The 16,561-nt window shown below is 45.4% G+C and overlaps 1 protein-coding gene across 1 annotated transcript in view; it reads right to left on the reverse strand.

Annotated features, from left to right (window-relative positions):
* The window catches only part of LOC115115174 (unconventional myosin-Ig-like), a 93,136-nt gene that overhangs the window by 27,285 nt on the left and 49,290 nt on the right, over window positions 1-16,561 (reverse strand). Inside the window, 1 exon segment of the mRNA XM_065018031.1 lies at window positions 6,823-6,980. Coding sequence (XP_064874103.1) covers window positions 6,823-6,980 — 158 coding nt within the window.

Consider the following 16,561-nt stretch of genomic DNA (forward strand, 5'->3'; position numbering starts at 1 on the left):
GAGACAAGAGAGAGAGAGAGAGAGAGAGAGACAGACAGACAGACAGACAGACAGACAGACAGACAGACAGACAGACAGACAGACAGACAGACAGACAAGTTAGACAGAGACAGAGAGAGAGAGAGACAAGAGAGAGAGAAGAGAGAGAGAGACAAGAGAGAGACAGAGAGACAGAGAGAGAGAGACAAGAGAGAGAATGCTATTTGGCTCTACACAGAGAGTACACAGCGGCAGAATACCTGACCACTGTGACTGACCCACAATTAAGGAAAGCTTTGACTATGTACAGACTCAGTGACCATAGCCTTGCTATTGAGAAAGGCCGCCGTAGGCAGACATGGCTCTCAAGAGAAGACAGGCTATGTGCTCACTGCCCACAAAATGAGGTGGAAACTGAGCTGCACTTCCTAACCTCCTGCCCAATGTATGACCATATTAGAGAGACATATTTCCCTCAGATTACACAGATCCACAAAGAATTCGAAAACAAATCCAATTTTGATAAACTCCCATATCTACTGGGTGAAATTCCACAGTGTGCCATCACAGCAGCAAGATTTGTGACCTGTTGCCACGAGAAAAGGGCAACCAGTGAAGAACACAGACCATTGTAAATACAACCCATATTTATGCTTATTTATTTTATCTTGTGTCCTTTAACCATTTGTACATTTTTAAAACACTGTATATATATAATTTGACATTTGTAATGTCTTTATTGTTTTGAAACTTCTGTATGTGTAATGTTTACTGTTAACTGTTTTATTGTTTATTTCACTTTATATATTATCTACCTTACTTGCTTTGGCAATGTTAACACGTTACCCATGCCAATAAAGCCCTTGAATTGAATTGAATTGAATTGAATTGAGAGAGAGAGAGAGAGAGAGAGAGAGAGAGAGAGAGAGAGACAGAGAGAGGGGAAGAGAGAGAGAGAGAGAGAGAGAGAGAGAGAGAGAGAGAGACAAGAGACAAGAGAGAGACAGAGAGAGAGAGAGAGACAGAGAGAGAGAGAGAGAGAGAGACAGACAGACAGAGAGAGACAAGAGAGAGACAAGAGAGAGACAATAGAGAGAGACAGAGAGACCGAGAGTGAGAGACACGCACAAGTTCTGGCCTGGTTTAGAGCTTATCTGTCGGAAGGATATCAGTTTGTCTCTGTGAATGGTTTGTCCTCTGACAAATCAACTGTAAATTTCGGTGTTCCTCAAGGTTCTGTTTTAGGACCACTATTGTTTTAACTATATATTTTACCTCTTGGGGATGTCATTCAAAAACGTAATGTTAACTTTCACTGCTATGCGGAAGACACACAGCTGTACATTTCAATGAAACATGGTGAAGACCCAAAATTGCCCTCGCTAGAAGCATGTGTTTCAGACATAAGGAAGTGGATGGCTGCAAACGTTCTACTTTTAAACTCGGACAAAACAGAGATGCTTGTTCTAGGTCCCAAGAAACAAAGATTCTGTTGAATCTGACAATTAATCTTAATGGTTGTACAGTCGTCTCAAATAAAACTGTGAAGGACCTCGGCGTTACTCTGGACCCTGATCTCTCTTTTGAAGAACATATCAAGAATGTTTCAAGGACAGCTTTTTTCCATCTACGTAACATTGCAAAAATCTGAAACTTTCTGTCCAAAAATGATGCAGAAAAATTAATCCATGCTTTTGTCACAATGCTCTACTTTCCGGCTACCCGGATAAGGCACTAAATAAACTTCAGTTAGTGCTAAATACGGCTGCTAGAATCCTGACTAGAACCAAAAAATGTGATCATATTACTCCAGTGCTAGCCTCCCTACACTGGCTTCCTGTCAAGGCAAGGGCTGATTTCAAGGTTTTACTGCTAACATACAAAGCATTACATGGGATTGCTCCTACCTATCTCTCTGTACATACCTACACTTACGCTACGGTCACAAGACGCAAGCCTCCTAATTGTCCCTAGAATTTCTAAGGAAACAGCTGGAGGCAGGACTTTCTCCTATAGAGCTCCATGTTTATGGAATGGTCTGCCTACCCATGTGAGAGACACAAACTCGGTCTCAACCTTTAAGTCTTTACTGAAGACTCATCTCTTCAGTGGGTCATATGATTGAGTGTAGTCTGGCCCAGGAGTGGGAAGGTGAACGGAAAGGCTCTGGAGCAACGAACCACCCTTGCTGTCTCTGCCTGGCCGTTCCCCTCTTTCCACTGGGATTCTCTGCCTCTAACCCTATTACAGGGGCTGAGTCACTGGCTTACTAGGGCTCTTTCATACCGTCCCTGGGAGGGGTGGCCCCAGCAGCACAGCCAGGTGTACTGGGGACCCAAGGGGGGGCGCCAACCCAGACAGTTGGCGCCCCCCCCTTGAGTGGCTTGAGTCACTGATGTGATCTTCCTGTCTGGGTTGGCGCCCCCCCTTGGGTTGTGCCGTGGCGGAGATCTTTGTGGGCTATACTCGGCCTTGTCTCAGGATGGTAAGTAAGTTGGTGGTTGAAGATATCCCTCTAATGGTGTGGGGGCTGTGCTTTGGCAAAGTGGGTGGGGTTATATCCTTCCTGTTTGGCCCTGTCCAGGGGTATCATTGGATGGGGCCACAGTGTCTCCTGACCCCTCCTGTCTCAGCCTCCAGTATTTATGCTGCAGTAGTTTACATGTCGAGGGGCTTGGGTCAGTTTGTTATATCTGGAGTACTTCTCCTGTCCTATCCGGTGTCCTGTATGAATTTAAGTATGCTCTCTCTAATTCTCTCTTTCTTTCTCTCTCTCGGAGGACCTGAGCCCTAGGACCATGCCTCAGGACTACCTGACATAATGACTCCTTGCTGTCCCCAGTCCACCTGGCTGTGCTGCTGCTCCAGTTTCAACTGTTCTGCCTGTGATTATTATTATTTGACCATGCTGGTCATTTATGAACATTTGAAAATCTTGGCCATGTTCTGTTATAATCTCCACCCGGCACAGCCAGAAGAGGACGGGCCACACCCCACATAGCCTGGTTCCTCTCTAGGTTTCTTCCTAGGTTTTGGCCACCGTGCTTCTACACCTGCACATTGCTTGCTGTTTGGGGTTTTAGGCTGGGTGTCTGTACAGCACTTTGAGTTATCAGCTGATGTACGAAGGGCTATATAAATAAATTTGATTTGAGAGAGAGAGAGAGAGAGAGAGAGAGACAATTTACTTTTGTATATTATCTACTTCACTTGCTTTGGCAATGTTAACATAGGTTTCCCATGCTTATAAAGCCCCTTGAATTGATTTGAGAGAGAGGGATGGAATGGAGGAGGAAGAGAGAGGGAATGGAAGAGGAATGGAAGAAGACAGTGAACCAGACAGCCTGTCTTCACATAGAGAATTCACCTGGTTTTCCACTAATACTGATGACATTGACCCAGATTGAAACAGCTCTACTCTCTCACTGAGACACACACACACATACACTACATAATAAGCATCAATGTTTGTCTTGGGGGCAGAGAGAAGCAGACTGGTAACACGATTGCTCCAATGACTCACTCTCAGACCAAACCTTTCTCCACAGCCACGTGAGAAGAGGCCTGACTGGGGGGATGACTCTAGTGGTCTTGGGACTGACTTCCTGGCAGAAGGGATTGATGAAAAGAGAGGGAGAGGGAGTGGAAAAATAAGTTGTTTGTACTGTCATCTGCTGCTCTGCTCCTCCCCCTCGCACATGTTCACACACACTCACCCCCTCACACACACACACCCTCACACACACACACACACACACACACACACACACACACACACACACACACACACACACACACACACACACTCACCCCCTCACACACACACACACACTTCTGTAGTCGGCAACCCCCAAGCCCTCGACTCAAAGTCTCCAATTCTCTCTTTTGATGAGAACTTGTAGGGGTCATGGCCCTTAGATGGTGGGAAAGAAAGGCACACAGGGGTCAGGCAGGCAGTTGGACCAGCACACTGATTAGCCTTTCTCAATGGCCACCGCTCTAACTCTCTCTTCGGCGCCCGCTGCTTCGATCAGCAGCAAGAGACAGACCGCTGCTGGTGTGAGCCAGCATGTCACTGACTGACCGACTCCCTTGCCCAACACAAACCCAGACCCATAGACAACACCAGGAGCGTGTCTCTCATTAAAAAACACACACAAACGCACAGACACACACACACACATAAAAATCCTCCAAAACACAGCCTGGTACAGCTACCGACCAGCTGACTGTGGTCCTATAAGCCTCTCCCCAGGGGGTCTCTATCTATATTGTGAGAAAATGCAGAAGATACCAGTATATTAATGAGGTGGCAGGCTGCTGCACAGACAAGACTGATCCTGTATTCCACACAGACCTGCCATTGATGTGTGATGTTAAAAACATATGACTGATAATCATGGGCTAATGGGACATGAGGAATTTGTAACTACAGTACATGAGGTGATATTTGGACAGTGTAAATGACGATTCAGAGGTTAGCACTAAAAACGAACATTTCACATTACAATGAGAAGAAGTAGGAGTAAGGTCTCTGGTGTTTTTAACCTCTACGGGATCGTTGCCTCCCCCACGGGACAGTTGAGCTAACGTACACTAATGTGATTAGCATGACATTTTAAGTAACAAGAACATTTCCCATGACATAGACATATCTGATATGGGCAGAAAGCTTAAATTCTTGTTAATCTAACTACACTGTCCAATTTACACTAGCTGTTACAGTGAAAGAATACCATGCTATTGTTTGAGGAGAGTGCACTATTATGAACTTGAAAATGTGTTAATACACCAATTAGGCACATTTGGGCAGTCTTGATACAACATTTTGAACAGAAATGCAATGGTTCATTGGATCAGTCTCAAACTTTGCACGTACACTGTCATCTAGTGGCCAAAATCTAAATTGCGCCTAGATTCCTAAGTCATATATTGGCCTTTCTCTTGCATTTCAAAGATGGAAAAAAAAAAAAAAACATATACTTATTTTTTTCTTCTGTTATCTTTTACCAGATGCAATGTGTTATATTCTTATGCATTAATATCCACATTTCCACAAACAACAAAGTGTTTCCTTTCAAATGGTATCAATAATATGCATATCCTTGCTTCAGGTCCTGAGCTACAGGCAGTACGATTTGCGTATGTAATTTTAGGCGAATATTGAAAAAAAAGGGTCCAATCCTTTAAATCAGTATGGCCCTGACTGGATTTGAAGATTAAGATTTAGGAATCCAATCAATTTGGGATGGGTGCTGTTAGAGACTGCTGGAAGACCATAGGCTTAGCGGAGAGACTGCTGGCTGGGCCTCAAAACTGCCTGTTGGGGTGCAGGGTGATGTTGCCCCTAGACACTGATCTGAGGCCCCTAGACGCTGATCTGAGGCCCCTAGACGCTGATCTGAGGTCAGTTTTGGTCAGTTTTGGTTCAAATGGTTCAGGTCAGGATTGGGAGAGGGAAAGCTGATCCTAAAGACAACCTGAACCCTGGAGGGCCATGAAAATCAGCCTGACAACAACAAATGATTATACATTTAAATATGGCAGTGATTAATGCCACGAATCTGATTCAAAACTATGACAGAGACAAATGCCATTATGAATCAGACATCAGATTCAGACTTATCAATATAAACTTATATATATATATATACATATAAACACACACATTTTTACCCCTTTTTTCTCCCAATTTCGTGATATCCAATTGGTAGTTACAGTCTCGTTCCATCACTGCAACTCTCCTACGGACTCAGGAGAAGCGAAGGTCAAAAGCCATGCGTCCTCCGAAACACGACCCTGCCAAGCCGCTTCTTTACACACTGCTCACTTAACCTGGAAGCCAGCTGCACCAATGGGTTGGAGGAAACACTGTACACCTGGCGAACGAGGTCAGTTTGCAGGCGCCCGGCCTGCCAGAAGGAGTCGCTAGAGCACGATGGGACAAGACAATCCCGGCAGGCCAAACCCTCCCCTAACCCTGACGATGCTGGGCCAATCGTGCGCCACCTCATGTATCTCCCAGTCACAGCCGGCTGTGATACAGCCTAGGATCAAACCCGGGTCTGTAGTGACACCTCAAGCACTGCAATTGATTTTATTACTATTTTACCTTTATTTAACTGGACAAGTCAGTTAAGAACAAATTCTTATTTACAATGACGGCCTAGGAACAGTGGGTTAACTGCCTTGTTCGGGGGCAAAGGACAGATTTTTACCTTGTCAGCTCTGGGATTCGATCTAGCATCCTTTCGGTTACTGGCCCAACACTCTAACCATTAGGTTACTTGCCGCAATGCAGTGCCTTAGACTTAGGAGGTCCCTGAGAGAAGTTTTTAATTAAGTTTGACATTGAAACCCCATTTACGCTATCCTGCTGACCCCAACCAAACTGTGCTGACTGTGGTATTTTCTTTACACATTGTCCTGATCAGCTTTTCAGGTTTCAGCAACTATGGTGAATGCCTAACCAGGCCAGCTCAGTACAACTTGTCTTGAAACAGTTGGCTAGTGTGAAAAGCCCTGGAAGAGCTGTAGTCTAAACCAATCACAGTCTCAACACAATCCCAGTCTCAAACCTTGTTCAGGCTGGTTTGATCATTTTAACACAATCCCAGTCTCAATCCTTGTTCAGGCTGGTTTGACCATGCTAACACAATCCCAGTCTCAATCCTTGTTCAGGCTGGTTTGACCATGCTAACACAATCCCAGTCTCAACCCTTGTTCAGGGAGGTTTGACCATGCTAACACATGTCGTCACTGACTACGGTGAATGCTTAACCAGGCCAGCCCAGTGCAGCTTGGTCTTACCCAACCCGACACCCCATGACCGTGGCCACTGACCGTGTGAAGTGGTCGATGAGCGTTCCCACCAGCTCCCCGATGCGGTCCTGCTCGGGGCACAGCTCCCCTCTCTGGATGTAGAGAAGAACATCATCCTGGGAGGAAGTGTGTAGCGCCACCATCTGGTCAACGCCTGCAGTGACACTCAGGCCTGTTATCTGGGGGAGTAGAAAGAGGTAAGCTACACTCACACACACACACACACAGGTTCACACTCAGACACATACATACACACAGAGCAGTGGTGTAGTGGTAACACTTCCTGGTACAGTCACAGGTATATAACTCCCTCCCAGGGAACATTTCTGTTACCACTCTTCATGGCAGTAGGTAGCCTAGCGGTTAGCCTCCCAGGGAACATTTCTGTTACCACTCTTCATGGCAGTAGGTAGCGTAGCGGTTAGCCTCCCAGGGAACATTTCTGTTTCCACTCTTCATGGCAGTAGGTAGCCTAGCGGTTAGCGAATCGGGTACAGTCACAGGACATAGAAGACTGGGTTGAGCAGGAGCTCCCCTCCCCTAGGGGTGGGAGAGCCAAGCGACCAGAGGTGGCAGAACAGAGTGCTTGGGTTGGGGGGTAGGATTTGAGCATAGTCTGAAGGTAGGGAGGGGCAGTTCCTCTTGAGCTTCGACTGAAAGCCAGTGGAGCTTACGGAGGGGCGGGGTGCCATGGGAGAATTTAGGAAGGTCGAACACCAGGTGGGCTGCGGCATTCTGGATAAGTTGCAGGGTTTTATGTCGGTCTAGTACTTTACGCTCTCTATCCATGCTGCATGTGTGTGTGTGTGTGTGTGTGTGTGTGTGTGTGTGTGTGTGTGTGTGTGTGTGTGTGTGTGTGTGTGTGTGTGTGTGTGTGTGTGTGTGTGTGTGTGTATTAGGGGAGATTAGATCATGATTAGTGAACCAGTCAGATTTAAACAGAGAGAGAGAGACAGACAGAGACAGAGAGAGAGAGAAATTGTACACACGTGTGAGAGAAAGAGACAGTCGGGTTGGTGCTAAACCTCTTACTGCTGGCTGGATGAATACAAGCAAACATAACAGAGGTTAATCCTACAACCAAACAGCCTAGACCTTACTGTACTGCCTATGACCCTGTAGGGTCAGGCCTGTCAAGGCTGGAACAATGGGACTATGACACCCTGTCCTATCTGTCCTGGCCTGCACTACATAAGACAGGGCTGACCCTGAGCTACATGACAGAGTCCCTGTCATACCTTAACACACAGCGTGGCATCAAGGTGTGCACCCTATTCCCTTATGGTTCTCCATAGGGCTCTGGTCAAAAGTAGTGCGGTTTATAGGGAATCGGCTGCCATTTGGGACACAGCCACAGACATGGCACAGAATAGTGCAGAGCTAAATAGCCTCGTCCTGGTCATAAGATAACACACAGTACAATATCAAAGTCTAAGTACAGAACAGTGATGGATGAGGTGGTACTATACTGTAGTTGGACGTCATGGTTAACAGTGATGAGGTGGTACTATACTGTAGTTGGACGTCATGGTTAACAGTGAGGAGGTGGTACTATACTGTAGTTGGGCATCATGGTTAACAGTGATGAGGTGGTACTATACTGTAGTTGGGCGTCATGGTTAACAGTGATGAGGTGGTACTATACTGTAGTTGGGCGTCACGATTAACAGTGATGAGGTGGTACTATACTGTAGTTGGGCGTCATGATTAACAGTGATGAGGTGGTACTATACTGTAGTTGGGCGTCATGATTAACAGTGATGAGGTGGTACTATACTGTAGTTGGGCGTCATGATTAACAGTGATGAGGTGGTACTATACTGTAGTTGGGCGTCATGATTAACAGTGATGAGGTGGTACTATACTGTAGTTGGGCGTCATGATTAACAGTGATGAGGTGGTACTATACTGTAGTTGGGCGTCATGATTAACAGTGATGAGGTGGTACTATACTATAGTTGGGCATCATGGTTAACAGTGATGAGGTGGTACTATACTGTAGTTGGGCGTCATGATTAACAGTGATGAGGTGGTACTATACTGTAGTTGGGCGTCATGATTAACAGTGATGAGGTGGTACTATACTGTAGTTGGGCGTCATGATTAACAGTGATGAGGTGGTACTATACTGTAGTTGGGCGTCATGGTTAACAGTGAGGAGGTGGTACTATACTGTAGTTGGACGTCATGGTTAACAGTGAGGAGGTGGTACTATACTGTAGTTGGACGTCATGGTTAACAGTGAGGAGGTGGTACTATACTGTAGTTGGGCGTCATGATTAACAGTGATGAGGTGGTACTATACTGTAGTTGGGCGTCATGATTAACAGTGATGAGGTGGTACTATACTGTAGTTGGGCGTCATGATTAACAGTGATGAGGTGGTACTATACTGTAGTTGGGCATCATGATTAACAGTGATGAGGAGGTACCATACTGTAGTTGGGCATCAGAATAGTAGAGATTGAATCCTACAGCCTCTTTCAATGCTAGGCCATGATGAGTTACTGTACAGTCCCATGACAACTATTTGTTATATTTACTTCACCTTTATTTTAGCAGTAAACTGTAACTACACTGTAACTACACTGTAACTACACTGTAATGTTGTGAATCACACAGCAGTGGTGAGCCACTCTCACTTTAAACCAAAATGTGTGTTCAGCTATCCTGTCATTCATACATTCTAAATCAAACCCAAAGTTGAAAGTGATTTATAGTACATAACCTTACTTTTCAGCCATACTATAGTAAAACAAAGTGATATTGCTCTGGATAACTTCATAACTCAACTGTTTCTTCCCACGGTATGGCTGTGCTTTATCCTAACTGGTGTTCAGCTGTGTTGGCTGTGTTCTATCCTAACTGGTGTTCAGCTGTGTTGGCTGTGCTTTATCCTAACTGGTGTTCAGCTGTGTTGGCTGTGCTTTATCCTAACTGGTGTTCAGCTGTGTTGGCTGTGCTTTATCCTAACTGGTGTTCAGCTGTGTTGGTTGTGTTCTATCCTAACTGGTGTTCAGCTGTGTTGGTTGTGTTCTATCCTAACTGGTGTTCAGCTGTGTTGGCTGTGCTTTATCCTAACTGGTGTTCAGCTGTGTTGGCTGTGCTTTATCCTAACTGGTGTTCAGCTGTGTTGGTTGTGTTCTATACTAACTGGTGTTCAGCTGTGTTGGTTGTGTTCTATCCTAACTGGTGTTCAGCTGTGTTGGTTGTGTTCTATCCTAACTGGTGTTCAGCTGTGTTGGCTGTGCTTTATCCTAACTGGTGTTCAGCTGTGTTGGTTGTGTTCTATCCTAACTGGTGTTCAGCTGTGTTGGCTGTGCTTTATCCTAACTGGTGTTCAGCTGTGTTGGCTGTGCTTTATCCTAACTGGTGTTCAGCTGTGTTGGCTGTGCTTTATCCTAACTGGTGTTCAGCTGTGTTGGTTGTGCTTTATCCTAACTGGTGTTCAGCTGTGTTGGCTGTGCTTTATCCTAACTGGTGTTCAGCTGTGTTGGCTGTGCTTTATCCTAACTGGTGTTCAGCTGTGTTGGTTGTGCTTTATCCTAACTGGTGTTCAGCTGTGTTGGCTGTGCTTCATCCTAACTGGTGTTCAGCTGTGTTGGCTGTGCTTTATCCTAACTGGTGTTCAGCTGTGTTGGCTGTGCTTTATCCTAACTGGTGTTCAGCTGTGTTGGCTGTGCTTTATCCTAACTGGTGTTCAGCTGTGTTGGTTGTGTTCTATCCTAACTGGTGTTCAGCTGTGTTGGCTGTGCTTTATCCTAACTGGTGTTCAGCTGTGTTGGCTGTGCTTTATCCTAACTGGTGTTCAGCTGTGTTGGCTGTGCTTTATCCTAACTGGTGTTCAGCTGTGTTGGCTGTGCTTTATCCTAACTGGTGTTCAGCTGTGTTGGCTGTGCTTTATCCTAACTGGTGTTCAGCTGTGTTGGCTGTGCTTTATCCTAACTGGTGTTCAGCTGTGTTGGTTGTGTTCTATCCTAACTGGTGTTCAGCTGTGTTGGCTGTGCTTTATCCTAACTGGTGTTCAGCTGTGTTGGTTGTGTTCTATCCTAACTGGTGTTCAGCTGTGACACCTACTCTTTCCTCTTCGTTGGCTGGCTGTGCTTTATCCTAACTGGTGTTCAGCTGTGTTGGCTGTGCTTTATCCTAACTGGTGTTCAGCTGTGTTGGCTGTGCTTTATCCTAACTGGTGTTCAGCTGTGTTGGCTGTGCTTTATCCTAACTGGTGTTCAGCTGTGTTGGCTGTGCTTTATCCTAACTGGTGTTCAGCTGTGTTGGCTGGCTGTGCTTTATCCTAACTGGTGTTCAGCTGTGTTGGCTGTGCTTTATCCTAACTGGTGTTCAGCTGTGTTGGCTGTGCTTTATCCTAACTGGTGTTCAGCTGTGTTGGTTGTGTTCTATCCTAACTGGTGTTCAGCTGTGTTGGCTGTGCTTTATCCTAACTGGTGTTCAGCTGTGTTGGCTGTGCTTTATCCTAACTGGTGTTCAGCTGTGTTGGTTGTGCTTTATCCTAACTGGTGTTCAGCTGTGTTGGCTGTGCTTTATCCTAACTGGTGTTCAGCTGTGTTGGCTGTGCTTTATCCTAACTGGTGTTCAGCTGTGTTGGTTGTGTTCTATCCTAACTGGTGTTCAGCTGTGTTGGCTGTGCTTTATCCTAACTGGTGTTCAGCTGTGTTGGTTGTGTTCTATCCTAACTGGTGTTCAGCTGTGTTGGCTGTGCTTTATCCTAACTGGTGTTCAGCTGTGTTGGCTGTGCTTTATCCTAACTGGTGTTCAGCTGTGTTGGCTGTGCTTTATCCTAACTGGTGTTCAGCTGTGTTGGCTGTGCTTTATCCTAACTGGTGTTCAGCTGTGCTTTATCCTAACTGGTGTTCAGCTGTGCTTTATCCTAACTGGTGTTCAGCTGTGTTGGCTGTGCTTTATCCTAACTGGTGTTCAGCTGTGTTGGTTGTGTTCTATCCTAACTGGTGTTCAGCTGTGTTGGCTGTGCTTTATCCTAACTGGTGTTCAGCTGTGTTGGTTGTGTTCTATCCTAACTGGTGTTCAGCTGTGTTGGTTGTGTTCTATACTAACTGGTGTTCAGCTGTGTTGGTTGTGTTCTATCCTAACTGGTGTTCAGCTGTGTTGGTTGTGTTCTATACTAACTGGTGTTCAGCTGTGTTGGCTGTGCTTTATCCTAACTGGTGTTCAGCTGTGTTGGTTGTGTTCTATCCTAACTGGTGTTCAGCTGTGTTGGTTGTGTTCTATCCTAACTGGTGTTCAGCTGTGTTGGTTGTCTTCTATACTAACTGGTGTTCAGCTGTGTTGGCTGTGCTTTATCCTAACTGGTGTTCAGCTGTGTTGGTTGTGTTCTATCCTAACTGGTGTTCAGCTGTGTTGGTTGTGTTCTATCCTAACTGGTGTTCAGCTGTGTTGGTTGTGTTCGATCCTAACTGGTGTTCAGCTGTGTTGGCTGTGCTTTATCCTAACTGGTGTTCAGCTGTGTTGGTTGTGTTCTATCCTAACTGGTGTTCAGCTGTGTTGGTTGTGTTCTATCCTAACTGGTGTTCAGCTGTGTTGGTTGTGTTCTATCCTAACTGGTGTTCAGCTGTGTTGGCTGTGCTTTATCCTAACTGGTGTTCAGCTGTGTTGGTTGTGTTCTATCCTAACTGGTGTTCAGCTGTGTTGGCTGTGCTTTATCCTAACTGGTGTTCAGCTGTGTTGGCTGTGCTTTATCCTAACTGGTGTTCAGCTGTGTTGGCTGTGCTTTATCCTAACTGGTGTTCAGCTGTGTTGGTTGTGTTCTATCCTAACTGGTGTTCAGCTGTGTTGGTTGTGCTTTATCCTAACTGGTGTTCAGCTGTGTTGGTTGTGCTTTATCCTAACTGGTGTTCAGCTGTGTTGGTTGTGTTCTATCCTAACTGGTGTTCAGCTGTGTTGGTTGTGTTCTATCCTAACTGGTGTTCAGCTGTGTTGGTTGTGTTCTATCCTAACTGGTGTTCAGCTGTGTTGGTTGTGCTTTATCCTAACTGGTGTTCAGCTGTGTTGGTTGTGTTCTATCCTAACTGGTGTTCAGCTGTGTTGGTTGTGTTCTATCCTAACTGGTGTTCAGCTGTGTTGGTTGTGTTCTATACTAACTGGTGTTCAGCTGTGTTGGCTGTTATTTATCCTAACTGGTGTTCAGCTGTGTTGGTTGTGTTCTATCCTAACTGGTGTTCAGCTGTGTTGGTTGTGTTCTATCCTAACTGGTGTTCAGCTGTGTTGGTTGTGTTCTATCCTAACTGGTGTTCAGCTGTGTTGGTTGTGTTCTATCCTAACTGGTGTTCAGCTGTGTTGGTTGTGTTCTATCCTAACTGGTGTTCAGCTGTGTTGGTTGTGTTCTATACTAACTGGTGTTCAGCTGTTATTTATCCTAACTGGTGTTCATTTATCCTAACTGGTGTTCAGCTGTGTTGGTTGTGTTCTATCCTAACTGGTGTTCAGCTGTGTTGGTTGTGCTTTATCCTAACTGGTGTTCAGCTGTGTTGGTTGTGTTCTATCCTAACTGGTGTTCAGCTGTGTTGGTTGTGTTCTATCCTAACTGGTGTTCAGCTGTGTTGGTTGTGTTCTATCCTAACTGGTGTTCAGCTGTGTTGGTTGTGTTCTATCTAACTGGTGTTCAGCTGTGTTGGTTGTGTTCTATCCTAACTGGTGTTCAGCTGTGTTGGTTGTGTTCTATCCTAACTGGTGTTCAGCTGTGTTGGTTGTGTTCTATCCTAACTGGTGTTCAGCTGTGTTGGTTGTGTTCTATCCTAACTGGTGTTCAGCTGTGTTGGTTGTGGTCTATCCTAACTGGTGTTCAGCTGTGTTGGTTGTGTTCTATACTAACTGGTGTTCAGCTGTGTTGGTTGTGTTCTATCCTAACTGGTGTTCAGCTGTGTTGGTTGTGTTTATCCTAACTGGTGTTCAGCTGTGTTGGTTGTGTTCTATCCTAACTGGTGTTCAGCTGTGTTGGTTGTGTTCTATCCTAACTGGTGTTCAGCTGTGTTGGTTGTGTTCTATCCTAACTGGTGTTCAGCTCTGTTGGTTGTGGTCTATCCTAACTGGTGTTCAGCTGTGTTGGTTGTGTTCTATCCTAACTGGTGTTCAGCTGTGTTGGTTGTGTTCTGTCCTAACTGGTGTTCAGCTGTGTTGGTTGTGTTCTATCCTAACTGGTGTTCAGCTGTGTTGGTTGTTTTCTATCCTAACTGGTGTTCAGCTGTGTTGGTTGTGGTCTATCCTAACTGGTGTTCAGCTGTGTTGGTTGTGTTCTATCCTAACTGGTGTTCAGCTGTGTTGGTTGTGTTCTATCCTAACTGGTGTTCAGCTGTGTTGGTTGTGTTCTATCCTAACTGGTGTTCAGCTGTGTTGGTTGTGTTCTATCCTAACTGGTGTTCAGCTGTGTTGGTTGTGCTTTATCCTAACTGGTGTTCAGCTGTGTTGGCTGTGCTTTATCCTAACTGGTGTTCAGCTGTGTTGGCTGTGCTTTATCCTAACTGGTGTTCAGCTGTGTTGGCTGTGCTTTATCCTAACTGGTGTTCAGCTGTGTTGGCTGTGCTTTATCCTAACTGGTGTTCAGCTGTGTTGGCTGTGCTTTATCCTAACTGGTGTTCAGCTGTGTTGGTTGTGTTCTATCCTAACTGGTGTTCAGCTGTGTTGGCTGTGCTTTATCCTAACTGGTGTTCAGCTGTGTTGGTTGTGTTCTATCCTAACTGGTGTTCAGCTGTGTTGGTTGTGTTCTATCCTAACTGGTGTTCAGCTGTGTTGGTTGTGTTCTATCCTAACTGGTGTTCAGCTGTGTTGGTTGTGTTCTATCCTAACTGGTGTTCAGCTGTGTTGGCTGTGCTTTATCCTAACTGGTGTTCAGCTGTGTTGGTTGTGTTCTATCCTAACTGGTGTTCAGCTGTGTTGGTTGTGTTCTATCCTAACTGGTGTTCAGCTGTGTTGGTTGTGTTCTATCCTAACTGGTGTTCAGCTGTGTTGGCTGTATCCTAACTTTATCCTAACTGGTGTTCAGCTGTGTTGGTTGTGTTCTATCCTAACTGGTGTTCAGCTGTGTTGGTTGTGTTCTATCCTAACTGGTGTTCAGCTGTGTTGGTTGTGTTCTATCCTAACTGGTGTTCAGCTGTGTTGGCTGTGCTTTATCCTAACTGGTGTTCAGCTGTGTTGGTTGTGTTCTATCCTAACTGGTGTTCAGCTGTGTTGGTTGTGTTCTATCCTAACTGGTGTTCAGCTGTGTTGGTTGTGTTCTATCCTAACTGGTGTTCAGCTGTGTTGGCTGTGCTTTATCCTAACTGGTGTTCAGCTGTGTTGGTTGTGTTCTATCCTAACTGGTGTTCAGCTGTGTTGGCTGTGCTTTATCCTAACTGGTGTTCAGCTGTGTTGGTTGTGTTCTATACTAACTGGTGTTCAGCTGTGTTGGCTGTTATTTATCCTAACTGGTGTTCAGCTGTGTTGGTTGTGGTCTATCCTAACTGGTGTTCAGCTGTGTTGGTTGTGTTCTATCCTAACTGGTGTTCAGCTGTGTTGGTTGTGTTCTATCCTAACTGGTGTTCAGCTGTGTTGGTTGTGTTCTATCCTAACTGGTGTTCAGCTGTGTTGGTTGTGTTCTATCCTAACTGGTGTTCAGCTGTAACTGGTGTTCAGCTGTGTTGGTTGTGTTCTATCCTAACTGGTGTTCAGCTGTGTTGGTTGTGTTCTATCCTAACTGGTGTTCAGCTGTGTTGGCTGTGCTTTATCCTAACTGGTGTTCAGCTGTGTTGGTTGTGTTCTATCCTAACTGGTGTTCAGCTGTGTTGGTTGTGTTCTATCCTAACTGGTGTTCAGCTGTGTTGGTTGTGTTCTATACTAACTGGTGTTCAGCTGTGTTGGCTGTGCTTTATCCTAACTGGTGTTCAGCTGTGTTGGTTGTGTTCTATCCTAACTGGTGTTCAGCTGTGTTGGTTGTGTTCTATCCTAACTGGTGTTCAGCTGTGTGTTCTATCCTAACTGGTGTTCAGCTGTGTTTGTGTTCTATCCTAACTGGTGTTCAGCTGTGTTGGTTGTGTTTATCCTAACTGGTGTTCAGCTGTGTTGGTTGTGTTCTATCCTAACTGGTGTTCAGCTGTGTTGGTTGTGTTCTATCCTAACTGGTGTTCAGCTGTGTTGGTTGTGTTCTATCCTAACTGGTGTTCAGCTGTGTTGGTTGTGTTTTATCCTAACTGGTGTTCAGCTGTGTTGGTTGTGTTCAGCTGTGTTGGTTGTGTTCTATCCTAACTGGTGTTCAGCTGTGTTGGTTGTGTTCTATCCTAACTGGTGTTCAGCTGTGTTGTGTTCTATCCTAACTGGTGTTCAGCTTGTGGTTCTATCCTAACTGGTGTTCAGCTGTGTTGGTTGTGTGTTGTTGTGTTGGTTTCTATCCTAACTGGTGTTCAGCTGTGTTGGTTGTGTCTATCCTAACTGGTGTTCAGCTGTGTTGGTTGTGTTCTATCCTAACTGGTGTTCAGCTGTGTTGGTTGTGTTCTATCCTAACTGGTGTTCAGCTGTGTTGGTTGTGTTCTATCCTAACTGGTGTTCAGCTGTGTTGGTTGTGTTCTATCCTAACTGGTGTTCAGCTGTGTTGGTTGTGTTCTATCCTAACTGGTGTTCAGCTGTGTTGGTTGTGTTCTATCCTAAACTGGTGTTCAGCTGTGTTGGTTGTGTTCTATCCTAACTAGCTGGTGTTCAGCTGGTGTTGTTGTTCTATCCTAACTGGTGTTCAGCTTGTGTTGTCTATCCTAACTGG

This window comes from Oncorhynchus nerka, linkage group LG4, assembly GCF_034236695.1.
Source record: "Oncorhynchus nerka isolate Pitt River linkage group LG4, Oner_Uvic_2.0, whole genome shotgun sequence".
NCBI classification, from domain to species: Eukaryota; Metazoa; Chordata; class Actinopteri; order Salmoniformes; family Salmonidae; genus Oncorhynchus; species Oncorhynchus nerka.